General features: G+C 40.5%; 1 protein-coding gene across 1 annotated transcript; it reads right to left on the reverse strand.

The window, feature by feature from the left end:
* Window positions 1–6,484: 6,484 nt before the first annotated feature.
* Window positions 6,485–16,628, reverse strand: LOC104278661 (retinal dehydrogenase 2-like; the record flags this gene model as incomplete). Its single annotated transcript, XM_009875692.1, has 6 exons — window positions 6,485–7,249; window positions 10,965–11,039; window positions 11,830–11,987; window positions 12,438–12,602; window positions 13,333–13,517; window positions 16,362–16,628. Coding segments are annotated over 6 exons (923 nt in total), but the record flags the coding sequence as incomplete, so codon positions are not given.
* Window positions 16,629–21,895: the final 5,267 nt, after the last annotated feature.

Consider the following 21,895-nt stretch of genomic DNA (forward strand, 5'->3'; position numbering starts at 1 on the left):
GTAGTATGAATTCTGCCTGAAAAAGAATGGGGCCCCAAATGTTTGAAAGTGCATTTTAGAAGGCTAGCTAGTAATTAGTCTTCCCGGAGAGGACATTGTAAAAACAAATTATTCAACCATTTGTTGCTGTTCTACCAAAGAACACAATTTAGTTAAAAGAGCCTCTTTGCTAAAACCCTGAGAAGTTGCTCAGGGATATTGTATGTGTTTTTAAAGTAGAAATCAACCCACAACCCTACCTTTTAGCAGAGTGTTGCACCAGCCCTTCTATAATACCTGTGCAGTTCACTACAGGGAAGAAAACAGGGTTGGCATTTTCATAGGAAAGAACGGCAAGGTAATTTGAAACACTGAGAAATAAGTCTGTGGTGATTTTGTTGTTGTTTTTATGTCTGTTATAACTAGCTTAAAAGGTTTGTCCCAGAGCCTTGGCTATAAAGTCGCTACAGATGCAGGAGATGGAAGCATCTTCCTGGGTCTTTTTGAAAGGCATTGGACAGCTGGAATCTACTGTCATTTTCCCACTAATGGCAGCAGGTAGGTTCACAAAGGGGGATCTATTGCGAATTGTAGAGAAGGCCAAATGTATAGCATTCCCTAAGGAAACTCCTCTAAAAGTCTGTTTACCAGTGGAATTTCCTGGGTGTCTTTTCCTGTAAATGTCTGGCAAATTGTTTGTCTTTGGGAGGCAGACGCTGCAAGGGGAAGACTGCTGGAGAGGCAGGGCTGCAGCAAAGACAGAGCAGGAATTGCTCTGGGTTTTGCTGCAGTTTTGGTTATGGAAGTAGGTTGTTCTGTATGTACTGATGTGGTCGAGGCCTGGCCAACTTAGCAGTCCCCAGGAGCTCTCTAGCAATGCTTTCCATGGCTTAAGATGTGCAGCATGCACTGAGAAGAAATGTGCGACAGATTCTCAGGAAAGAGTCCGTTGCTGCAGTTTAGTTTCATGCCAGGACAAAAAGGGCATGGTGCTCTCAGCAGCCTCACTAGACTTGCCTCCTCCCTTACATCACAAGTGGCAGCTAAGGTGATCCTGGTGCAATGTGACACGCAGGAGCTTTCCTTGTATGCTCAGGAGCTCCGGCTACTCAGGAACCACAGATTGGTAGCTCTATAGATGCCCATTTCCTTGTGTGCTTCTCCGTAATTTCACAGCCAGGTTGTATTTAAAAGAGAATATGCATGTGATGCTGGAAGAATAAGGCTGAAGAGTATTTGGTGAATTTTCTAGACTTTTTGGAAAGCTTGATTTGAGTAAAGGCTGTCTGCATAGTCCCCATAGCTGTATAGCCTGGGGATAGGGCACCTCACTAGTCAGTTGTGAGTTTGAGCCCCATTCTCATGGTGAATGAATGAACTGGGAATTCTGACTAGCAGCAGGACCATCAGGTGTGAGGGGAATGCTTTAGTCACAACTCTTAACCTGTAGTCTCTTGGTGGGAATGAGTACTTTTCTGTTCAGCATCCTTTCCAGAAACCTGAGTGTTTGCGAAGTTCAAAATTAAAAGGAGGCATCTCATATCAGGCCCTGACTGTGGTTTGAGATTGGGTGTCAAATGCCAAAAACTGTGGGAGAGGTTTTGGACCAAAAGAAAGCGGGAAACACCAGAAACTTCACAAGAAATCCTGCCCTGTGTGTCCCATTTTGTGGTCTCATGAGAGTCTGAGAAAACCAGTGGACCATAAGCTGGATTCCTTTTGCCAGGGGAAGCAGTGCAAACACCTCTTCTTTTTGTTCGGTGGCAGGGGTGAGCTGCACACAAATGTCTTGCTAATTAAGGTGCTGTAGGAAATGGGAACTCAGCCAGGCGTACAAAGAGCAGGGAGAAGCCCCAAAATGATCCAAGTTAATATTAGCACAAGTTACACCAACCTCATCGTGAGGAACCATAAGGGGAACTAGAGGGACTAAGCAAGATCATGAAAAATGATCAAATTTTGTGTGGGTGCATACACACAAACGCATGAATACTTTGACAAAAGCTAGTGGTGGATTGTTGAGAGGCCAGTGCAGCTAAGTTCTTGCTTTGTTACATAGATAAATTGCCAAAGGAAACATTATCCAAACAGTTCCACTTCAAAGGCAAAATGACAAGCTTTGGGGAACTTGTGGTACTTTCAGTCTGGCCAATGACCAAGTGTAAAGTGTAAAATATACATGTTTAGGAAGTAGGACACATGCCGTTCAAGACAGGCCTTTCCCATGCTCTCAGACCAGTGCAGCTTCATTTGATGTGCAAATGCATGATGTGTGATCTGTCCTGGCAATGTGCTGCCTGCCAGCAGCACAAACATTTCACAAGCACCCTTTTGGGTTACTTCAGCCTGCTGTGTGCACAGCCTCCTTGGCAACCTCTGCAGCTGGAGCTTTTCTTACAATCTATTGCTGTTGTGGTTGCACAATCCAGGTTTATTTAGCAGGTCTCATCAAGAGATTCCAGGCAGATAAAAATGCCTCAAAACCAGCCTGGAATTGCAGGATTTGGTGTTAGATACTAGGATTAAATGACAATACAAGTAATGATTACACTAATGCACTGGGGAACATATAGGTAATGCAGACTTCATTGATCCTTAAGGCAAATGTCCCAGCAGATGCCCCAGCTTTCCTGGGCATTGGAAGCTTTGGAGCATTACAGCTGATGGCAAGGGCCTTCCGTAATGCATTCATAAACGTCACCTGCAGTCGGGCGAAATAATGTTCCCTGGTGTTACTGCTGGCACTGCAGGCACACCCAAAAGCGAATGTGCTGTGCATCGTACAGGACAGCCTCTGCTGATTGATGGAACTCATCCTATAAACTTATGAAATGTAACAGTGCAAATGCTCACCATAGAAAAGCAGTGGGTGTGATCCATTTTTTTCAGTAGTGGTTTGAGTGGATTTAAATTTGTTGATACTGGAAAACAATAGTTTTGGTCACTGCAGTGCAACTGGGCACTAAAGTACCTGTGCTGGGGCGATGAGGCTGGGTTTTAGTGAGGGTACAGCATTTAAACTCAGCTGGCATGTAGATGTGCTTTTTCTCCCTCTCTAACAGTAAGGGGACTGGGGCATTATGCCACAGCTCTGGGCACTTACTACAGTTGTACCAAGATGCAAGTCACCCTTGTGCCTCTACTCGCTGTCGCTGGCACAGATTATGTCCTATGTGTGTGTGCAGCCTCTAGGCCTCAGTCTCAGAGAGCAAAGCACTTGGTGCTGAGCGCTGCGCCAGTGTAGCAGCTGTGGCTACACAGACTACTTAACCTGCTCTTCACCACTGAAATGACTGCACTTGCAGTGCAGCCAGCTGTAATAATCTGTTGCTTGTGTTAACCTTGAATTCCAGCATGTCAGTTCTGGTCCTTTGAGAAAAATTAGGCAAGGGCTCATTGAAACCAGCATCCCAGCACTCCATGGTTTGCGGTGTGGAAGAGGAAAGTGGGACCCCAAGCCCTAGACGTAGGATATTTTAGGCGCACTTCAGTCACACGGAATTACATCACTACTCTCACAGCAGCCTCATCTGTCCTTGTACATGACCCAACTTCATGCTAAAGTTCCTCACTTTGCCTCAGAAGTTCCTGCACCTTCTGGCAGAGCCACACAGTTCCTTGATACCTGTGCACTGTCAGTGGACATGGAAGATACAATAACCATGTGTTTAATGAGGATGAGGAAGAAAGATGGTTTTATGCAGCTGTAGTCTGATGTGCTGAGAGCAGTCTATTTGAATGGGTTGGGAATGCCGATGGCATCTAATAGCCACAGAGGCTTTTCCCGTTTCCTGATAGATCCAGCACTGTGAATATCAGTCACTGTGGTATGAAGTTGTTATGAGAAAAATAACTTCCTGTGTTGATGGATTAGCATGTAGTAAATGGAGATGTATGGATGCAAATGCAAGGTGGTTGTAAATGTAGCTCTCTAGAGCTCTCTAGGTGTGACCATGCAGAGAGCTGTAAGTAAACAGTACGGTGCACTGCTTCCCTTTGATTTCCTCTCTAGCTAAACTGACGCCCTGAATTCAGTATTATGGTTTCTCCATTTAACCAGGACAGAACTGAGAAATAAGAGGGCACTGTAACACAGTGCCTCCACATATGCAAGGCATGCTTTTCCATCCTGATGTCAGGAGGAAGAGAAAGAGCATTCTTTGTAACAGGGCACCAATAAATGCATGAATTCAAGTAGTATCAATATCCATTGCTTTGTCTGAAGGCCACAGAAATTAAATTCTTTTTGCCTTTCTTCACATCCTTTTTCCAGAAGAAATGTGCAATTATTTCCAAATTCTTCCTTTACTGTGCATTTATTGCTACATTTAGTTTTGCTGGCTGGAGCTTGATTAAACCTACAGTGTTGATTAAACCTACAGCATTCTTCAGTGACACTGAGGTATAACCATTGCTTGCCATAGAGTGAAGTAACTTGGCCTTATTAACTGAGTCGTTGCTTTATCTAAATTGGCACCATTTCAAAAGAGTAATGTCATTCCTGGCCATGAAAGTAACCCTGGAATAAAGGGATGGCTGGAGGAAGACACATATGGTATCTGGCCACGTGAATTTTACTGGCTGTCTAATAACATTTGGTCTGGCCTTTACCCCTGTTTACCATTCTGAAATTAAAAGATAGGTAGAATATCGCTCCATAATTTAATCATCTCTGTGACTCATCTACTAGAGAAAGTATCATAATTGTTTTAAACATTATCCAAAACTCAAGCTGTGATGCAGCAGTTTGCAAGGGTGCCCCACTGGTTCTCACGATTTCAGACCTTCCCCAATAGTTAAACTTTATGACTGCGAGGGTGAGGATGAACTTTGGCTACGACCTAGATCTGCAATTCATAAGTGTTTTTTATACAGCTGCAATAATATTCTAGAAAATGTAATTGGCCTTTTACTTCATTCACTTTCGCAAATGAAAATAAAGCTACTGTGAGAGCAGATCTTTTGCTAAGAAAATATTTTTTTTTAATATTTTTATAGCTCTGTCAACAATAAAGGAGTCTCACAGTCTAAGGTCTTTCTCTAAACCTTTTTAATGGAAAAAACTTCATAGAAAATATCCTTTTACTTTTTAATAACATATAACTATATACATGATTAAAAACTGTAACAAAAAGCTGCAGGGACTGGAAAAATGTTTGTTGGATCCATGCAGATGGTACATTTAAAAAAGGATTTCACAAATCCATGTACATCAAATGGAGCTGCAGTGACAGGGTTGAAAAAAATGCCAACTCTATATTATTTACCTGAATGTACTGGGAATAAAGCACAGACATACAAAATACACAGAAATAATACAAAGAGTACACGGCGTAAATGCTGTTAGCACAGGAAGTTTCTCTTTTACGTAAATAGGAGAAAGGAAGTAAAATCTCCTTTTTCACATTTTATATTGCAGTTTAAAAGATAACTAACCTTTTATTTGCTGTATTTTGGTTTTCTTCACTCTGACACTACAGTAGAAGCATATGGCATTTGCGCTTAACAACTCAGGAATATTTTGATTTCTCTCCATTTCCATCAATGTACGTTCATGTCTGAATAACATCATGTATACATATTACTTTAAAAACACATACACAGTTTGACATGAGTTAGAAATAGAAAATATTCAGCACTACACAGTGCTGGATACTCTTGTCCTGATCCAGCACTATGTTTAAGGACACACACAACTTTAAATCTACAAGGAATTCCTCAGAGAGTAGAGGAAGTTAAGAACATGCAGAAATGATTTACTGATCAGGTCTGGAGTTTTCAATAGTTCATAGTACAGACTCTGCTACTAGGAATGCTTTTACACTTGAGGCCATAATTCTGTTCTTACATCCCAGATAATGTAGTTCTACAGTGTAGATGATTTACTCTATTTTAGAACAAATTTTCTTAATTCTAAGTTAAAACATAAGATGAAACCTCTTAAAGTCTGGGGGATCAATGAGCTCTGCAGCTGGGAAGAAGAAAGAGATGGTGTTTAGTTAGTTTACAAGTTGGAAGAGATTCTGTAGGCAGCAGCTAATAATGTGACAGGCTTTAAACACCTCACTTGTGAAAGAACTTACTCCTATTTTGTTTGTGGGCCAGAAACCAGACAAGTGAGAAGCTGGTACCTTGTGAGGCTCACCAGCATGGTGAGGATGGCCGGCCATCATTTAGTAAGAAAATTAAGTCAAGCTTATTTCTTGTCAGGTGAGCTTTTGCTAGGCTCTTCCTGCTGTAACAAGTCCTTAGTAATTCCCAGTGTAATCGCAGGCAGTTTAATAGACAAGTAAATGGAGTCTGTGTATGCAGATATTTGTTTAAAAAAAGAAAAAAGATGAAAACAACACTTAACAGCAACAGCAAACTAGACAAGCAGTGAAAGCTGAAATAGTCTGTGAAGCCTTGGGATCTGTTCCTGTTCTCCTTAACAGCCTCCCACCCTGTTGGGCCAGGCTCTTTTGGCAGGCAGGTAAAACCTTTCAAGTTCTCATAAGTGAGGGAGGATTTTTGCTTATAGCAAGACATAAAGTAATCATGAAAATAAGCTTTGAAAATCAAATTGCTCTGGGTCATGAAAGCCAGACCTCACTGATAAGTATTTGGATTTCATCATCTATGTAACTATTTGATTCCCTCCCCAGTTTGACCACTTTATGTGAGCATGCTAATTGGAAAGTTGCCAGTATACCAATTTTTGGCTCATTACCATTCAGGTCTTTTATTTTTCAAGAACAGCAATGATAATTATGTTGTTTATTGCCAGCATTTGGGGTAAAATCTGGCTTGTAAGGCCCTGATTGAAACTAGAATGTTACTACTAGGCAGATGTGTTTGAGAAGGCAACCTGAAACCGGTAAGACTTATCTTGTTTATTTAAAGAAGAGAGAAATGTGTGTGCATGCGTTTGCATTTAACAGTTTTATAGCTAGAACCGTTACTAAATGATGCCCAATAGCAATTTTATCTCTTGTTATGATTTGTTTTATAAAAATGTAACGATTCTCAGGAGAGTTTTTTGAAAACATGCAGAGTTGGTTTGCTTTACATACGCAATTATGTGCCCAGTATATATGTTGCAACTTAATTTCTTAAATATATATTGTGTAACACTTTTTATTCCTGAGTGCTGGTATCCATAAGGAATAGAGAGGGTGGCATCATGTGCTCTTTGCACAATGTGGTCCTTTTGTCATTTTAGGAGTTCTTCTGAGGGATCTTTATTGTCACAGTTTTAACTTCAGAATATTCTCTCAATCCACATTCACCCCTGAAAAACAAATTTAAGCATCAGTTTACACCAGATATTTCTTAGGGAACTCTAAGGTTTAGAGTAGATATTGCATGATTTCCTGGGAGTTATGGCCTACCTGAGATTTTGCTGTGCGTATTGTGAGTAATGGAGAAATGTGTAACAGTCAAGTCATTATTTAAGTTTTAACAGTTTGATCTTTTCTGTCATGTTGTTTCTTGGTTAAATTCTTACCCCACCCCTAAAACACACACAATATTGCTTCTTTATATTACAATCTAAAAAGTGGTGACATGCATATCATGGTACCATGTTTACTCTTTGATACTGTCTTCCCTTTGGATGCCCCTGTGGAGAACTTAATACTAGCTGCACCGTAATGAATATTTCAGTGGAATTCCCCAGAATCTCTTTCTAGTAAGTGTTGCTTTCAGAATGCAGAGGCCACTGTCTAAAACATTTAAACCTCTCTGTATGCCCCTGGTGTTGGCCCACTTTGTATTTACTTCTACCCTGTAAATTTTACACAGTATTGGGGGAGGAACTCCTGTAACCTTCCTTGGAAAGTTAATTCATATGGGCAGAAATACTAGTATTTATCCACCCATTTCATTCCACATGTTTTTAAGTTTTGAAAACCTTCTCATGTGCCTTTTGACTTGGTAAGTCTTGCATGTGATACAGTGTTTATATTTAACTCAGACTGATGATTCAGCTTGCCAGGAAATATGTTAGTAGAGATTTTTTCATGTGAAAGGTTCCCATTGATGTAGACCACTTCCACCTTTCAGTAGAAAGTGGTAGATTTGTCTCCAAAGAATGACCAAAAACTTGAGCTATTTACCAGACTCAGGCGAGCCACAGAGCTATTGCCTTATGGCTCAGTGGGAGCTGTCACCTGGAGCCACATGGAGGCTGGTAACTAATGGTAGTATGTCTCTCTGTGTACAAGTTTCTGCTTGATTGAGTATGGCTGTGGCTTGGCTCCACACACCTGCTGGAGACATTTTTGCAAGTCAATAGATAACCTAGCTAACAGAGTATCCAGTGCCTTTATGGATGTTCCAACTGCCAGTTAGTTTCTTTTCTTAGTCTGGCCAACAAAATTAGATATGATTATTGTCTGTTTCTTCATCCCAAGGCTTCAGGACATTATGCATTTCTTTTCTGACTGAAAGTCTGGAAATGGAGAGCTGTGATGAATTCTAAGGTAAGTGTTTTTTCAAAAGTTAAAAAGTTGCCCTTGCTGAAGAGGAAGATGGGTTATTGCAGACATTCAGAGCAGAAGAGTCATTGTGTAATCAATTAAAGGGCTTGCTTGTCCCCACAGCCTAATACAGGGCAGTAGGTAGCAACAACATCCTGTTCTATGGACACTTTGAGTCTTCTTGGCTTGTAGTTTGGTATTAGAGTAAGAACCAGGGTTGTGTGTGTGAAAAGGAAGGAGGCCATGGGTCGAGTCGGCATGATGCTATCCCTTGGTTGTGGAGGTGTCAGGGAAGGGGACCAAATTGCTCTTCAGAAAGAATTATTACATACTCTCTTCCCTCCCTCATTCCAAGAGATAAAAGATAAGGAAAAGAATCATAGCGCCAAACCGTTCTCCTGCTGGCACTTCTTTTTGGGAATGCAACTATGCACTGCTGTATCTCCGAGCTATCCAGCAATAATAATTCCTATGGCATTAAAGGATAGTTCTGAAGTTGAAGGGCACCTCCTTCCCTTGAAGACAATTGGACAGAGATCAGAATTTTTGGCAACTTTAATGCATGTGCCAATCTGGGCTGAGTCACCTGATTTTTAGTTGCACGGGTTAAATTTTGCACCACTCAGGTAGTGATAAGAAGCTTTAAGGAAATGTAAATGTAGAAAAATCCTTTCAGACTCCTCTAATAATGCAAGAATATTGTAGGTAGCCTTAACTTAAACAGAAATTAGTTCTATAGTGTACGTGAGTTCTGCTTCTTTACTGGTACACACATAGCCTGCTACATTTTGTGGGCGTGTAAAAGGAACATAGCAGATCTCAACTTCCTGCGTTCATTTTTTCCCCTGTGTATGATAAAAATCTGTGAATTTAAATGCAGGAACAAAACAAGTCCTAGGTAATGCAATGCTAGCACATGCAGCACAGTGGCACAATTACAATCTGGCTGTAACATAGTTTGTCAATGACACACATATTTATGGACACTTTCTCTGCTTTTTTTGTTGTTGTTCTTTAGTTGCCTGACTCAACATTATGTAGGCTGTAAAGCGTACCCCTTAAAAATAGGGATCTAAGAAAATGTAACATTTTAATAAAAAAGTAGGCAGATAGTAATGTAGGGGGCAGGAGATGGGTTAGCAGGTGATATCTGATCAAAGAGGTTCTGAAAGGAGTAGAATAATTACTCATAAGAAGGTTTTCAGGCATCTTTGTAAGACAGAGAATATTGCCATTCCAAACATTTATTGTTTATGGTGAATACTTTCAAAGCTGTAGATTGGAATCAAGTGTACAACTACTATAGATTTTTGCATGGGAGATGGAGTGCTCCCTGGTTTCCCCTCCTTTCAAAAACTACAATACCAATATGTGAATATTTCACTTGCACAGTTAACCTCCCTGAAGTCAATGGGGTCACTCTTGGGTGTCAAGTTACTCGTGCTGTATCGAGCTTAGTAGATTCAGAGTATTTTCACAATGATAAGAGTTAGATGAACTGACATATTTATGCCAGTGTGAGATCACCTCATAACTCATGAATGTGGAGAATAGTATGAATGTGTTATTCAAAGTACTCCATAATGAGGGAAAATATTTCAGACTACGTAGAGCTTATTTTATAGATCAAGTTGTATACTTCAGCGTATTTAAAGTTTTAAAGAGTTTGACCTTACTTTAGTTTTATTGCTGAGTCTGCCATTAGCCATAAGCTATTTTGAACGCTTAGGTGAGACCTATCTGGTATATATGCCCCCTGCACAGAAATTAATTGAATCCTTTGTATGCGTAACCAATCTGGGGCTGATGCAATTGCTAAACTTCCTTGTGATTGTAATGACAATTAAAACCGGTAAGGCTTTAAACTGGGTCAATATTTGAGTGTGTAGCTCTGTTTTAGAATATTTGGCACTTCGTTCTAAATGGAGTAAGAAAATACAGAAAGCTTCGTATTGGAAAGTGATTTTTTGAAAGTGATGTAAACATATTTGTCTCTCTCTCCCTAGGCCTGATTTCATTTAACATTGTTTATAAATCTGAGATAGATAATATTTTAATAAAATTCAGATGCACCTGTATTAATAAATATAGGAAAAAGTAAAGAAAGGAAAAAATAGCCAGAGAGGCAAAACACATGGCAAAACATCTCTGAAACAAGTACACCAAACCAGTAAACAAACACAGAGCAGTACCAGAAGGAGAATCTTTCTGCAAAAGTACTGGTTAATATGGCTCAGAAAAACCCTCAGAAGGCACAGGTTACAAATTCAGAAAAATACTAGAAAATTTTCCTTTCAGAATAAGGAGTCCCACTAACTTCTGCTATGTCAAAAAAGAAAAAAGAAAAAGGTCCTACCATGTAAATCAATCGCATTGAGAAAGGACAATGATTATCAGACATCTTACATTGTGCTCTGATCCTCAGATGGGAATATTTCCTGACTGTAATTTGCGTGGAAGGATTCACTAATGTTTGTTAAGTTGTAGAGCTGAAAACAGTTTACAAGACAGCTGTGTAATACTCACATCTCTCTTCCATTGCCAGACATTTTGAATCCTCCAAAAGGACTTTGAGCATTTAAGGCATTGTAGCAATTGATCCTGTAACAGGAAGAGGCATTAAGTCCCACTGTGCTGTCAGAGACCTTTGGACAACTTGGGGAGAGGCTGTGGGGCTTGTGGGGCTTAGTAATAACACTTGTCTCACGTTGAAAAGAAATGAGGGATTATGCCACAAAACCAACATTCTGCTCCATAGTCATAAGGAGAATGGGATTTGGCCAGGACTGGAAGATGCCAGTGCTGGTGCACGGTGCTTGGACACAGCTTCAGTAAACTGCTGCCAAAACGCCGTGCCAGTTCATGACACAGAGCTATTAGGCTTGAATTTGTCCTTTTTCTCCCTGATTTCTTGTGGATCTTCAGTCCACCCAAACTTGATGTACCAGATTGCAAATATTAAACTCTAGAAGTGGCATTACTTATTCCCAAGGACCAGGGAGAAGATGTGGCCCCTTAACATTGTATAAAGTTCCTTAATGTTGTATAAAGCCCATGATTCTTTGTGCCTTTAGCAGAAACCTCACAGGATTTCTCTGCTCTGCAGAGAAGATTGTTTACACTCTGCTTTGTTTGTTTTCAGTAATGCCACTCAGCAGTGTGGCTGCCATACTAATGGCAAGCAAGGCACTTTCCAGTTTTCAACAGCGTTCACCCGCAGTGAGCAGAGTCACACCTCCCTGCAGCTGCTCCATATCTTGGTTAGTGATTCACCACTAGGATGGTCTAGATAAACATTTTTCAGTCAAAGGGCGCAAAACTGAGGTGCCATAATGATAGTGAGTCAAACTCTTTATCTCCAAGAGCAAGAGTGTGATAACTTGTGCCTTACCAGACTGTCCCAGCCTGCATCGCTGAAGAGACTGTCAGGGCCTTGTTTATGTCATTTGTAAAGACAGCAGCTACCAGCCCAAAATCAGAATTGTTGGCTCTCTCTATAACTTCGTCCATGGTTTTAAATCTCAGTATTTCTTGAACAGGCCCAAAAATCTGCAACAAAGATTAATCATTAATTAATGAACCAGCTCACTCAGAGGTGTTTTATCCCTGTTTTATTCTGCTTTTTTAATTGTCTTCTCTCTCCTGTTGTACTCTTTACAGATTCCCACACCAACAGTTAATAGTGATAATAGCTGTCTCTAAAACTGCGTGCATTTCCCAAAGCAGTTGCCTCAGTGGAAGTCATACATTATTCCCTTCTATCTTCTTTGAGATCTGACACTTTATAGCCAATGACAGAAATTGAGCTTCTTTACCCAACTGATGTCAGCGGTTGCTCTGTGGAGAAGGAGTTCTGAAAAGATTTTACTTTTTTTTTGTTTGTTCGGTTTGTAATATAGTGCTAATTTTAACTCTAAAGCTGTTGCCTCAGGAAGTAAACAAGGAAAAAAAATCATATTTAGGACATTATAAAATGATCTTTCCCATGCGTGTGAATACCTCCTCCTTGGCAATGCGCATGTCATCTGTCACATTCGAAAACACTGTAGGTTCGATGAAGAAGCCCTTTCTTCCTAGCCCTTTACCGCCACATTCAAGTTTTGCTCCTTCAGTAATACCGCTTTCAATCAGTTCCAAGATCTTGTTGTACTGTTTTTTGTCAATCTGAAAGAGAGAAGAAGCCATCTGACTTGCAGACTGTGCATCTGACAATCAAGTCAAAATTGTTTTTTTAAGCAAGTCATGCCGTAGCGAGTAGGCTCATGCTTATATTCACTACTCTTTGTGCTGGAGATGCCGAAGATGTACAGATAGCTGCTCCCTGTAACCTAGGGCTCAGTCTTCTTAAGGATGTGTCCCCATATGTACGTGGCTCAACCCACATTCTTGCTAAGCAGTCTGGTTTGTAAGCACAAACAAAGCAGGTCATTATTTTTTGTCCCAGGTTAACTTCCTGAAAATCGTATAAGCCCAGCTGGTTATTTGTGGCAGGCATATTTTCTAAAGACCTTTTCCTAATTCCTCTCATCTTTTGCTCAGAATTCCTGTCTCTCTAGTGATCTACAAGCACAGTTATGGTTGTAGACAATTCTTGAAAGTAAGTGTCCACAGAGACTTTTGAGAGCTTCTCACAGTTTACAGTGGTATCTTGGGGGCTGAAGATCAGAATCTTGCTGTTAAAGCTGGGAAGCAAGTTTACTGCTGCTTATGATGAGATTTTTTATTTAACAAGAAATACCTCTGGGCTGCACAGAGTAGCTCCTCTTCTAGAATTTTAATCTTTAAAGTGTTCATCGTGTCACATACCCTGGACAGTGAGCTCATGTCTGTCCTAGTAGAGTTTGGACGCTTCCAGACACCTCTGGGCTGTAAAACCGAAGCACTGTTCTTTTACCTGTGGACCTTGTTCTGTAGTTGGGTCAAAAGGACTCCCCACAACTCTCCTTTTTGCACGTTCAACGCTTCTTCTAACAAACTCTTCATAGATAGATTCTTCCACATAAATTCGTGAGCCTGCAGTGCAGCATTGACCTTGATTGAAGAAGACTCCTTGGTGAGCTTGTTCCACAGCATAGTCCACTAAAAACCAAATCACAGACATATCTGCTTTTGCACCAGTGTCATGTATATTACATAGTGCTGCATTCCCAAAACTTCAGAGAAGCAGGATTTGGTTAAAAAAAACCCCTCCAACACAACAGTAACCAAATCAAAACATGCTATTGTTGTGTTAGGTCGTAAATGAAGATGATTCGTTTCATTTTGTGTCACAATCCCTGTGAAAATATGGAGGTTTTGAACATGTCCAAAGTTGTATTTTTTTCCCCCCATTTATTCCACTCTAGACACCTGGAGGGATATTAAGAGCATTACAACTGTTTCAGAAACACTAGATTGCAAGGGACCACTTGGGACTTCAGTCGTCATCTACGTAAAGGAGGTTCCATAGGGAATACGTTCCATATGCCATCTGGTGATACAAGCCACAGAATACTGCTTTAGCAGTCTGTAAGAGTACAGTATGACCAATGTTACAGCAACATGTAGTTTATGAACTAAACCTGTTAAGATACCCTAGGAAATGGATTGTGCCCTACGTTATGGAAATCTGGCTGACTGAGGTCAGTAGAGGAGGGGAGAATTCGTCTGTGATCCCAAGTTTGTGCTTGCTTTAATACTGCATGTGTAATACTTACAGCTTGAGAGAATCTGACTTTGATAATGGAAGACCTATCCTTCCCAAAAAGCCACACTATTTTTATGCAAGACAAACATCTTAGCCTGTAGAGGTGACTGGGGAAAGCTTTAAAAATATAGATCACTTATAGAACAATCAAGCCTTCATTTCTATGTTAACTTCCTTGGCAGTACAACTAACACAACCACCATCCTACCGGAAGCGAGGATTCTGTCATATTTAGACATTCAGAGCTCAATTCTCCCATTAGGTGTAATAGCTAATAATGTTGAATTCATCCTTAAACAGCGATGCCCTACAGCACTGTAATAACTCTGTTATCAGCTGTAGCACTTTGGAACATTACCTAAAGTATAATCTTTTGTAGAATAAACACAGCAATAGTGCTTTACTTTCAGCACATCCTATACAACTGCATCTTATTCTGCCCTCAGTGTGGTCTTGAAAGAAATTAAATAGGATGTTCCCTGGACCACATTCAGATTTTCCCAGGCAGTTCCATGGAGATTGAGGACACTAATGGATAGAACTGATTAACTGGTGTTTCTTCTACTGTTAACACAGTTTTTCACCATGAGGCACTCTAACCGTTCGTCACTTTTTTTTGTGCACTAAACTATCAATGGCTTTGTCATGCTCTCTGCTAACTTTTGGCACACAGTGTTCCTCAAAGAGAACGAACAGCTCCTTTCAAAGGGTAAGCAAATTGTCTGCTGTTTTTAAACAATCAGAGCTTTGAAGCCTGAATCTCAGGTCAAGTGCTGGTGCTTGCAATTACGGGAAGACCAGAGAGCTTTGGTACCATTACTGTGAAACAAGACGGTCCTGAAGAAGACGCTGCTCTCCTCTGTGCCCTCTTACTTGCAACTTCTTCCCAGGTTCTCAACCTTATTTGGCAGATACAGCAAGTCACAGATCGACTACAGCTCTGTGTGGTATCCATGAGCATTGTCCTTCCCCTGGGGAAGACTCTTAACACGCACCTGCCCCCAGCATATATCCCTGTACCGGAAGTGTGACCCAGTGTGAGTTAGTAGGGTAGGGGCGTTTGGCCTGTGGTGATTTCTGATGGGAGATGGAGATGAATAACTGGGGTAGAAGTCTGCATCATCTGCATCTGGCTCCAGTTGATGGTAGCCTGTTTAGTGTACCAGGATGACTGTGGCTGTAATTTAGACACCCAACTTGGTAAAACATTTCGATGTAGAAAGGCTGCTGAAAGTTCTCAAGCTTTCCCTGGTCTTTGAGACACTGGTAAGTTTTGAAAACAAATACATGATTGTAAACAACCCTTGTAAACAGCTCTTGTAATTCATGCTATCCAGAATTATTCTTCTATTCACTTTACCCTTTTAAATCAAAAGAGCAGATCCTTATATGTGTATCTGTTTGGGTTACAAAGTTCTCAGAAATCCATTTCATATGGTGTGCCTGCACTCAGCCTGAAACAATAGCTCAAAGCAAGGTGTGAACTGTCCCATTGATCTTAATGGGGTGTTAACGTCAAAACCTCCTGCTGACGATTTAGGTATCAACATTTTTAACTATTTCATTGCTGATCAGTTAAGCAGAAACTTCCAGTTAGTGTTTTTATCCTATCCTAAACAGCTGTTCCGTACCTTCTTAGGTGCCAAAAATCTCACCTGCACAACATCATCCAGCTGCCAAAATCTTCAGTTCCTTGCTGACAGTGACAGTGAGGATATTTCAATACACAATTCTTCAATTGTGAAAAATGAAAAACTGGAATAATCTCTATTTGTAGCTGCTATCAAAACAGCTTAACAGAAATACTACACTGACTAGATGATCAATTCAAGTGTAAATTAAAGCCCTCCCTTTTCATAGTTGCTGTGAAGCAAAAAAACAACCCCAAACCACCCACAGAATTTCCAGATCATCAAAAGCACTAAAAACACCTTGTTGCAGAGTTTAGGATGACAAATGTGTATGGAACTATGACTGTGAAAAACACCATTTCTGTATGCTTGGTTATAACTTTTTTCTGTTTTCTTGTTGTCTGTGGATCTGTGGATTCAAGAGTTGTCTTTTTATAGAAAATAAAACACCTTAGCCTGCTTCTGCAAGATTACAAAGTGCAATTAGATACAGATATATTGGTCCATTTCACTTTATATGAAAGATATGCCCTAAAATGGAAAAAAAAAAAAAGAAAGGTACTACACAAACATGTTTTTGAGAGAAATATGGAAGTGCTGACTTACAATCAGCATCTGCAAAAATAATGTTTGGGCTTTTCCCACCCAGCTCCAGTGTAACTCTCTTCAAATTACTCCTTCCAGCTGCTTCTTGGATCAGTTTCCCAACCTGAAAGGAAATGGAGACACATTTTACAGGGAACGTAGTCATACACTTCAACAGCCAATGTTGGCTATCACTGGAACAGAGCTTTAAATAATCCAGCAGCTTCTTCAGTCCAAACAGATTCTCAGCAGCAGCAGTGAGCAGCTTTCCAGGTCTTTTTCTAGAAACTGAGAGAGAATAAGGCACAGCGGAGTGTCCATACCCTTCACCCATTTGTATCCATGCTAAAACTGCTTGGGCCTTTTTTTTAGGGTGCTTTAGGAGGGCTGAATTAAAAATCTGAAATTAATGTAACTAGAATTACTTCCATCCAAACTAGTGGCATGTTGACAAGGTTCTAGATACTATTGTTGTGAGGTTTAGATACATAATGTTTGGTGATCTGCTATGTTGAGTATATATTAAGCGTATATCAAGCTTATTACTATTCATTAGTAATAACAGCTATCATACTTCTTTATATAGTCCAAGTGTTAGTTGCCCCAGATGATCACCGACCGCTTTTAGAATTTAATTCACTCTTACTACTTACAGTTACTAAACTGCTAGCCAACCTGTTTGTAGGAGGGCATTTGTTCTCCTCAAAATATTTTTAAGTGCCCAAAGGTTTAAGTAATTTGACCATGAAACCGTGATCCAGAATATGTCAAATTTTGAACAAATCATCAGCTTTTTCTGCAGGATTAACAGCACATAGCAGAATACCAAGTAGGGCAAGAAGTTACAAAAGCAGCATCCCAGACCTGACACGCAGCTGCACCACAGATAATCTTAGTATGGGTTGAGGAGGTCAAAAACACCTCAAAAATGTCTTTATAGATTGTGGGGTCAACTGGAGCAGAATGCAGCCCCGTGGGCGGAGCAGCCGCAAACTGCAGATCTTGCCAAGGAACATAAGGGTAGATTAAATGGAGTAGCAATCTGAAAGCTACGTGTTTCCATGTTAGTACAGTTGGAGAGGCAACTGTGTTCCCTGGAAATTCTCCCCTCCCTGGATTATTGAATCCAAAATTGATCGGATTTTATACTGTTGCAATATAACTATGCCCATTTTTCAGCTAAGGAAGTAATCACAGGTACATTTAGGCCCTACATGGTAAGACACAAGATTAAAGTATCTTTTGAATATTGAGAACTTTGAGAACCTTGATAAGTGCTTTCTTTTAACTAGGACATGTTTTAAGGCCACACAGGAAGTTAGATGTGAAGTAAGATGGGAGTGAGTCCAGGGATGGACTCTTTTCTCCACATACTACTGTAGTCTCTGTAGCTGTTTTCTGTTGCTAAGGTCAGGTGAGTGAGATTTCTTGCAGTAAGGGGTTAATGGGTGAGAAGTTGAAACTCTTAGAGAACTGAAGGCAGTTTGCTGGAGAAAGTTAAGTCAGCACTGGAGTAATCAGAAAGCAAATGAAACAGAAACCAGGGCCTCCACAGAAAAAACAAAGCAAAATCCCCACAGGATAATGAAGGAATTGTCAACAACTTCATGTACCTTTGTGATTAACTGTTTATCTGTTGATAGCACAGTTGAGTGTGACTGAGGTTATTTCTTTAAAACAAAAATATAAAAATTTAAAATTAGCTTCCTTTCTCTACTCCTGTATTAATGGAATGGAGTGTTGACATTATCATGAAATTCCTTGCATATTCCCTTAATTGGAGCTGATTTTATTGCTATGTTTGACTGACAGCCAGGAGTGAACATGAAAAAGAAGGACCCTTTCTAGCCTCCACCCCCACCACATACATTGAGCACATCGTCTGGAAATTCCAATCTCTCAAGCTCTCCTGAAAGTGTACGTTGGAAACCAGTGAGAGTGCTGTGTTTATAACCAGTGCCAGCCAATGCCATTCACACCCTCGCTGCCTTCAACCTCCCTCTCTCAAAGAACAACAACCACTTATTTCCCCTCAAAAATTCACAAAGAGCAGAACAGACCGAGGAAGGCAGAGCGGTGTGTCCCGCCCACCATGTCTCTGCCTTCCATTCTACCACTTTAATGTCAAAACTCTTGTCCACATAAGTAAGATTCTGAAAGGATTCTGTACAAAAAAATGACTTGCAAATATGCAAGTTTGAATATTATGCATGTGGCAAATATCAAAGTCCAGAGGCCTTGGAGGTAATGGCATTAATTTGGAATAATACGGGCCAGAGTATTGCTAATACAGGGAGGTGGTTGTCAAGTTTCCAAGAATGAACTTAACAGCTTCACTGTGTCCTTCCCGTCAGAAATCAGCAGAGACATGAGGACGGCAGGGCTCATGCTGCTCAGCACTTTTGTTCACTGTGTTCCTGTTGAGCCCTGTGCACTTACAGGTTGAGAAAAGTCTTGGGGAAGGCACCAGCGCTGCGGTTATATAGCGACAAAGGCAGCCTTTTGTGACTGACCCTCTCTTTATGGAGGAAGACAGCATGAAAGGGATAAGTGATAGTGTTGCAATCTGCATGGTCTTCCAGTACATGCTTCCTGTGGTGTCTCTCAGCTCCATCTGTGAGCTCCCAACAGGCAGTACAGCCTTGCGAGGGAACACTGGAAGAGAGGACTCCCCCACAGATAATGGAGCTCTGCGATTATTCAGCAAAAAAGCCCTGACTCCCCATCCTTGTTTTGAATAGGCTTCAAGATTGATATCAGGAGTATCCCTGGATAGCTTGTGAAGCACCGGAGCCTTGTAAGCTGACTGGATGAGGGAGATGTAATTTGGCCCATCTCAAAGAATATAATTTGTTATTCAGTACAACAACAACAAAAGAGATTAAAGAAGCATTTCGTGGTACCCCTTTGCAAAAAAGCTCTTTGAAGAATAGTCCTGGAAGGGTCTGTTTCTGGACTGTGAACTGTGTGATGCTAGGCATTGAGAGTGTATCATGATACAAAACATTTCATTTTTGCTTATTTATGCTTTCTGTGTTTGAGAAGTTTAATGTCTCTTTCAAGAGGAGCCTTATGCAGTCAGATTTTAAATACTTCATGCAGAACTTCAAAAACACCTATTGCCTTTTATGCTCTCTTTATTTTATGTTTTCAGACAGAAAGCAATGTTTCTAAATGGTACAGGTGGGTTTGACTGTTACCCTTAGAGCACTGCAAGTCTCATGAGTCAAAAGCAAACCGCCAAAGTTTGTGATACTTCCTCTACAGCTCTGCCAGAAAGTCTGGCTTCTCTGCTCTGAACCTCCCTTTGATCACAGATACACAATGAGTCATTTGGGAACACCTGACTGTAGGGGAACAGCAGTCTGGCTGAACAGAAGGTAATTTTCTTGCACACTGCCACAGAGAAAACTGTGAAGGTAAGACTGCACAGGAGGCTATGTAGATTTAAAGATTCCATGAACGGTGCAAAAATTGATAGAGGAGACATGCATCTTCAGCTACTTAAGCACCTGAAGTAACTGGGCTGCCCATCTTCACTGTTATATCTTTCTTGGGTTATCGAAAGAATATCTGAGGAAAAGTAAATGAGATGGATTAAGTTTAGGGGAGATGGTATGATCAGACAGAAATTTTCTATGTTTTCTGGAATGGCAGTTTTCTCTCTCTAGCTATTGAGGCTGCTGCTTACTTAATTTGTCTGATTTATTTAGATTCTAGATTGTGTGCAGAATTTTTCTGAGAAATATTCTAGGGCCACATAGCATGTTCAGCAAAGACAAGTGAATTTTGAAATACTAACACGAAGAAGAGCAACTTTATTTGACTGTGCAATGCTCTGTGGGAGGAGCAGCCCTTGAAAGAACATAGTGAATAGTGCAGGAAAGTAAAAAGGCAATCCGAAACAGAAATTCCTGGGACAATCATAAGCTATAAGTAGCTCGTTTGTTCCTTGGGTTAAATCCTGACCCCATGGAAGTCCGTGGCTAAACTCTTGTTAATTGACAAGGCTGATACACCACCCTACCTGTTTCAGTTTTAAGAAGGCGAATCCTTTTGACATGCATCTTTTAGAGGCAAAGAGGCAAACAGCTACAAAGAACACCAAGGAAAAGGTAAACAGCTACTTTTCATTCAGAAGGCACAAGCTGCCCAAGATCAGATCAAAAAGATTGAGCAGAATCAGGAATGAATGATAAAGTAGCCTCCCTAAACCCTCCTCATACTGAGCAGGGCTTTGTATATAGTGTGGTAAGCTAACAGACTTCCCAGAACAGGTCAAATTGCCCTTAGGATTCTTCTTGCTAAAAGAAAATGCCTGGACGTAATTCTACACGATATCCAAGACCAGCAAGAGATTGTGTGATCCAGGAGAGTTGACACAACTCATTGCTCGTGCAGTAGGTAGACATTCTGTCTACATCATGCATTGTGACATTCATCTCACTTCGGAAATGAAAGGAGAATCCTGCTGAGTAAATTAGAATCAGTGGTAATACAGCTGTTAGCTACAAACATTTGTTTGGCATGAATCAATCTCGACTCTCCTGTAGTTTGCTTTGATGGTCTCTCTAGTATCTTGTTGACTAATGATGAGATCATGGTTTGTTAATCTAAGTGCATAAAGAAAACATTCAGCCAAGCAAAATGCAGACTCTTTTACTGGGATTTATTGCAGTTGTTTATAGACCTTTTGTTTACACAGGCATCCCAACCAATTTGTTGGATATTTATTTGGGTTACTCTACAGAACTGCATGAACACAGACCTGAAGCCTATCTTTAATCTGTCTGCATTTTAATGGGTCCTAGTTTGAACAAAGTGGAAACCAGCCACTTAGGATACATTTCTTGTTGGCTGGGGCTTCAAAAGTTTTATGTGCTATCTGTAATTCTCATCTTGAGAGTATTTAACAATTGGAGAGAATTGTAAGCCACTCTGATTTGGAGGTAACACATTTGTTTTTGAACAGAAGTTAATAGAACTGAACTCGTTAAACTTATGCAACAAGCAAAATACAATTTTTAATCCAGCCAGTGCTTTAAATGCTCATATTTTTAAATGTGTAACTTCTTGCTCTCCATAGTCATCTCTTATGTTAAGCCCAGAACATACTGCACCAAACTATTTCATGTGCACCAGGTACGTAGGGGAACACAGTTTCCGCTCAAATGGAGCACACATAAACAGACATGGCCAGACAGCTCACGCAGTCACAATGGCTGTATTTGCAAAGCCTGTAATGGAATCACAGATCTGACTGGAAATAAAGGCAGATGAAGAGTAAAGCTGCTTCTGATGGCTGTTTTTCTCTGATATATTAAGGCCTCTCACCTTTGCTATTTTAGAAAATAAGGTAATGTGAAGAACACATCTGCATTTCTGATACATGTAAAAATTGTCTTCTCATCAGCACTTATCTTTGAAATAAATAAGGTCCACTGTTCATTTAACTGGGGAAGAAAAGAGACTTCTATGACCTCTCCTGCACTTCTGAGCTCTGCAGCCAAACAGCAGACACATGGGTAAAGGCAGACATCCTGAGTTTGGATCTA

This window comes from Apaloderma vittatum, unplaced genomic scaffold (assembly GCF_000703405.1).
Source record: "Apaloderma vittatum isolate BGI_N311 unplaced genomic scaffold, ASM70340v1 scaffold30058, whole genome shotgun sequence".
Classification (NCBI taxonomy): domain Eukaryota; kingdom Metazoa; phylum Chordata; class Aves; order Trogoniformes; family Trogonidae; genus Apaloderma; species Apaloderma vittatum.